At 35.8% G+C, this 5,846-nt stretch overlaps 1 protein-coding gene across 2 annotated transcripts in view; it reads left to right on the forward strand.

Moving 5' to 3' along the window:
* The window catches only part of SPOPL (speckle-type POZ protein-like), a 54,270-nt gene that overhangs the window by 26,660 nt on the left and 21,764 nt on the right, over positions 1 to 5,846 (forward strand). For both annotated transcript variants that reach the window (XM_006894448.1, XM_006894449.1), the window contains exons 5-6: positions 2,741 to 2,974; positions 4,356 to 4,478. In XM_006894448.1, the coding sequence (XP_006894510.1) occupies positions 2,741 to 2,974; positions 4,356 to 4,478 (357 nt within the window). The remainder of the gene's footprint in view (positions 1 to 2,740; positions 2,975 to 4,355; positions 4,479 to 5,846) is intronic.

Raw genomic sequence — 5,846 nt, forward strand, 5'->3', positions numbered from 1 at the left:
GCCATACCGCTTTCCACAGGGATTGCACCATTTTACACTCCCACCAACAGTGAATAAGGGTTCCAGTTTCTCCACAACCTCGCCAGCATTTATTGCTTGATGTTCTGTTAAATTTTGCTATTTTGACTGGGGTGAGATGATACCTCATAGTTGTTTTAATTGCCAGTTCTTTCAAAGCAGCTTGAATTGTCCTTCATCACTACAGGCTCTTGCTCATAAGTTGTTTAGTGAAATTCTATGTCTGTGAATTCCTTTTGGTGCAATGACTCTGTATACTCTTTCCATCTTTTAATACTTCCTGGATCATTTCATATTCTGCCCAAAACATCCTTAAGTATTGCAACTCGAGGCTTGAATTTGTTCTTCAGTTCCTTGAAGTTAAGAAATGCTGAGCAAGTTTGGCCCCTTTGATTTTTCTGACTCCAGCTGTTTGCACATTTTATTATAATACTTTGTCTTCTCGCATTACCTTTTGAATTCTTCTGTTAAGCTCCTCAGTATCTTGATTTCTTCCCTTTGATTTGGCTTCTTGGCGCTCTAGTGCAATATTTTATATTATTAAAGTATAGATTCTGAAGCTTCATCTGACATACTTTGGATATGTTTCAAGGAGGGACCAGTCCTTGGAGAAGGATGTCATGCTTAGGAGGGTAGAGGGACAGTGCAGGAGAGGAAGAAAGAACCTTTATGAGGTGGATTGATTGAGCGACTGGGGTAATGGGGGTAAGTGTGTCAGAGACAGTGAGACTGACACAGAATAGAGCAGGGTTTAGGGCTGTTGTATGTAGGGTCACTGTGAATCACAGGTGACTCAATGGCATATAATAGCAACAACAACAGATCTGATAGTAATGATTTTGATTTTTTATCTTTTCAGTTCTTCTGTCATTGTTTTTTACTGAATTAGTAAAAATATTCTTTCTGATTAGGCTAAGAGAGAATAAGTAGGATTTAAGAAATCCTTTCTTAGATATGTTAATTGTTAGGTGTCATTATGTTAGCTACAACTCATAGTGACCCTAACGTTGCCCTGTCTTGCTCCAACCTCATCATCTCTCTCTCATCATCCTCAAGCCCATTGCTATAGTCACTATATCAGTCTCTTTTGTGAAGAATTTTCCTCCCTTTTTCTGATGCTTCATCTTTCCCCACATGGTTGATTGTAATTTTCCAAAGACTTGGTCGCTCCTGACAACACGATCAAAATTAAAATTACATGGCATCAAATTTTTACAACTTCAGTATTTACTTAATTCAAAGGATTAAACATACACAGTTTCTGTTTTCTAGGAATTAGAAGAGAAATGCTTGATGTTAACAAAATGCTGTATGAAAAAAAAGCAATTCTAACTGAGCCTTGAATATTTATATCTGCATATTTGGTCTGTATGTTATTAGATCCAGTGTACCTTATAGGAAAAGATAGTGAAATTTTATTTCACTGGCTTTGGGCATATTTTCAGGAAGAATCAGTCCTTGGAGAGAGACATCCATCATGCTGGGATTGGTAGAGGGTCAGCTAAAGCCTCACCACAGTGAGCTTGAGCACAGTGACAGATCATCAGGATGGTGCAGGAGTTCAGATAGTTGTTCATAGGGTTGTAGTGATTCCAACTAGACTCTCTGGTATCTAACAAAAACTTAAATTAAGTGTAATGTATAGTAGTAGGGCAGTTAAGTAGATTAATGAAGTTTCTATTTTGTAGTAATCAAAATATTAGAAACAGCTTAATTTAAAACTTTGAGGATAGAAGAACCTTTATTGATTTATTTTTATACTCAATATCTTAGTTCCCATATTTAGAAACATATTTCCAGAAATTGTTGTAATAATTGCCTTCAGAACCAATATTGTACTAAATTAATCAAATTAAATTTTTATACTATATCCAAAGATGCATTTAGGAAGTAAAATGGAATCTGGAGATACAGATTTAGTCTTCTCTGCTACTAAATAGCATGTTCAGAATACTTTATTTACCTTTTCTTGATTATTATAAAATCAGGTGATTATATTAGATGATTTTTATACCCTTCATTTTAGAGGTTGAGGAGAAAAGGTGATTAATAAAATAGCCTCTGAATAATAAAAGTTTTCTGGTTTTTATTCATTCATGTAAGGTACGTGTTTGCACAGTAAGGTGAATGGTGGACTTAATATTTTCCAAACATTTTGTTAGAACATTTCTGTACTCTGTATTAACATAAGGGAGCTCTGGTGGCCTAATAGTAAGGAACTGCACTGTCACCCCAAAGACAACATGGTTCAAATCCACCAGCTGCTCAGCAGGAGAAAAGTGGGCAGTTTCTTCCTGTGTGATTTAATGCCTCTCAAAAACCACTGGATGGTCAGCATATGAAAGATTTGTCTAATTTATCCATTTTAATTTAAATTTTGTGCATAGTTAACTAAAAACACATAGTTAACTATGCACAAAATATAAATTGAATTTAAATGTTTAATAACAACCTTGTCATGGCATCTTGCTGTTGCTGTTAATAGTCAAGCATTATAACCAGTTAATAAGCTAGTTATCTCTTGTATTTATACAATGTATAACTGTTGAAACAGTCTGGTTTGTTTATAACTTTTCTTTTTAAGTTATATTCTTAAATTCAGTGTTCAGGTAATAGGATTTTTCATCACGAGTACATTGAATTTTTCAAATTATTTTAATTATAAATTTAATGATACTGATAGTACTTTATCAAAGTGTTTTTCTTGCTGTCTTTCTATTAGGTGAGTGTGGTCCAAGATTCAATAAATATTTCAGGACATACTAATACAAATACTTTGAAGGTACCAGAATGTCGACTAGCAGAAGATTTAGGTAATCTCTGGGAAAATACGAGATTTACAGATTGCAGTTTTTTTGTAAGAGGACAAGAATTTAAAGCTCATAAGTCTGTGCTTTCAGCTCGTTCCCCAGTTTTTAATGCAATGTTTGAACATGAAATGGAAGAAAGCAAAAAGGTAAACATAGTTTAAAGGCTTAATATTTAGTTTGCACAAATATAAAATAATGGAATGTGAATCTCAAAGGTTACGTGCCTTCATTATTATACTATTGTAATCAGAACAAAATTATATTTGTCATACAGTTATAAATGGAATGGAAAATAATTAGAAATAAAGTAGAAAGATGAAAAAGAGTATGTTCTTACAGTATAATAATTATAGTCCATTGTGGATACTTAGTCATTATTCCAAGTAACAGCTATTTTGATGCCACTTGTAAGTAAAATGTGTGGGTAGTTGTTTAGAAGGGCTGTTCTAGACCACTTTTAGAAGGACCGCTCTAGACCATAGGTATTTGAAAGATCTATTGTTAAAATGGATATTTACCCTTTCTAGGCTTGATTTTGTCATTTTCCCCCTAGGAACAAAAGTAATGTCTTACATTCTTTGCATCACTAAAACATGACTCGCCTACTTCTTTAGACATGTTATCTTTCACCCGTTATCATGAAATTTAGTCAGGTTAGAATTAAGGATTCGGAGCCTCAGCTGGTTGCATAATGTCCATCTCGATAGCTCCAGAATGTTTTCACGTGACTCAGCTGTGTTCTTTCTGCTGAACTAGAGTCCACACTGAGTAAAGCTGAGTTCTTTCCTCTGATAATTAGTCTAGGCAAGTGCTATTCAGTTTTCTCAAAACTTTGAGTTGGGGAAATAGCATTGTTATCAAAAGTTACTACCTGAAAAAGTGCAGAAAGATTTGTTATTTAGTGTTAGAGATTTAGCTTCACTGATCTCAGTCAAGACAGCAAATACAACGAGGAATTTTAAAAGCAACTAGTTACCTTTGGATTTGAACATGTCTCAAGTAAGCATGCCATTTTTGCAAAAGAGAATATTTTGAGATAAAGCTTCTTATATTGGCTGAAGGACCTGGTCTTTTGTTTAATGTTGAATAAAACAGTTGTAGGATTTCAGATGTCACAGTAGAAATAAGGAATGAATTTTAATTAGCTCCTGTGCTCTACTGAATTTTTTTGTTGGCTTACAGTAATTTTTTTTTTTAAATTTCTTTAAACTGCGAAGTTGAGCTTACTTTCCCACATGACAGCATTTGGCCAGTCCAGGTGTCGGGGCAAGGCATTCTGGCTAGTCTTGTTCCCCCTTACACTGTATCTCCAACTCCTCTTAGAGCTGCCTGAATCTCTTTGCCTGCTTAGCCGACTGAAAATGTGTCTTCTTTAGTTTTGTAATAAAGTTTAGAAATATATCTATGTCCTTTTGAGTTATAAAGGATTTGAGGCTTTTATAAAAAATTTGCTTTAGTTCATTCATGTCTCTGTGGGTTTTTGTTTCCTTTAACTGCTACATTTCTGTGTTTTGTTTTTAATACCAGAATCGAGTGGAAATAAATGATGTAGATCCTGGTGTTTTTAGAGAAATGATGAGATTCATTTACACAGGGAAAGCACCAAACCTTGACAAAATGGCTGACAGCTTGTTGGCAGCTGCAGACAAAGTAAGTAATTAGGTCATAAGGAACTGAAAAATGTCTCAAGCTTTCTATATATATATACAAAGCCATCATCAAATGAAAACCCTAACTAACAGGAAATATTGAATGAATTTGTACTCTTTGTAAATGACAAGAGTTCTTTTGGCTTAGGGAGTTTTGCTGCTGACCCAAAGACAGCACATCTCTTATGGTTAGAATTCACTGCTAAATGGGAAAAAGATAGGCAGTCTCCTCTTGTGCAGTTTATAGCTTCAGAGAACCTACCGGGTTGTTTAGCTATGAGTTGGTTTGGACTCAATAGTAATGGGTTTAAGTTTTTTATTTGTAGATGACTCTTGAGGATTTTATGAAGTATTATACTGTTGTATGTGCCATACAAGTACTGTGTATAGTAGCTCTGAACCCTCCATCCTTCCAAGTATGATGTCCTTCTCCAAGAATCGGTATTTGCTAGCAAGATGCCCAAAGTATATTAGGGGGAGCTTCAAAAGATTACCTCCAGAGAGCAAATTGGTTCCAACTCTCTGTAGGACAGATCTGTTTGTTGTCTAGACAATCTATGGCATGTTCAAGACACTTCTCCAGCACCACAACTCAGAGATATCAGTTCTTCTATTGTCCTTCGTCATTGTACACCTTTCTGCTGCATAGTAAATAATTATGAAGACCCTGACCTGGATTAGGTGGACCTTAGCCTCTAGAATGATATCTTATTTTTAAAATTTTATTTTATTAATTTTAATGAACATTTACAGATATTTTGGATTTCCATTAATTCATTGTTGCACTTTTCTCCCTGCCCAGCCCTACCCCCCAGTTCAGTCTTCTCTTTGAAAAGTAAAAGAAAATTTGTTTCATTGGTATACAATCCCCCTGCACCCTCCCACCGCCCGGGTACACTACACTATGCAATCTTAATTCAGGACTCTTGTAATAAACATAATATCCTAATTCCTTTTGTTTCTCACTATGAGGCCTTAGCCTCAGGTGCCATACCTGCTAGTCTAATTTGATTGTGCTAATGCGAAACCTATACTTGGACCAAGAGGAAGTCATCAGAACAGAGCAAGGAGACACTGCATGGTTCAAAGTCAAAAAGGGGGTCCGTCAGGGTTGTATTTTGTCTCCATACCTTTTCAATCTGTATGCAGAACAGATCATCCGAGATGCTGGGCTGTTTGAGGAGGAATGCGGCATCGAGATTGGTGGAACAATCATCAACAACCTGCATTATGCGGATGACACAACACTGCTTGCTGAAACTGAGGAGGACCTGAAGCGCTTGCTGCGGAAGGTCAAGGACTGCAGCCTTCAATATGGATTGAAGCTCAACATCAAGAAAACAAAGATTCTCACCACTGGGCCAATTGG

This window comes from Elephantulus edwardii, unplaced genomic scaffold (genome assembly GCF_000299155.1).
Source record: "Elephantulus edwardii isolate Elephantulus edwardi_28Jun2011 unplaced genomic scaffold, EleEdw1.0 scaffold00143, whole genome shotgun sequence".
Classification (NCBI taxonomy): Eukaryota; Metazoa; Chordata; class Mammalia; order Macroscelidea; family Macroscelididae; genus Elephantulus; species Elephantulus edwardii.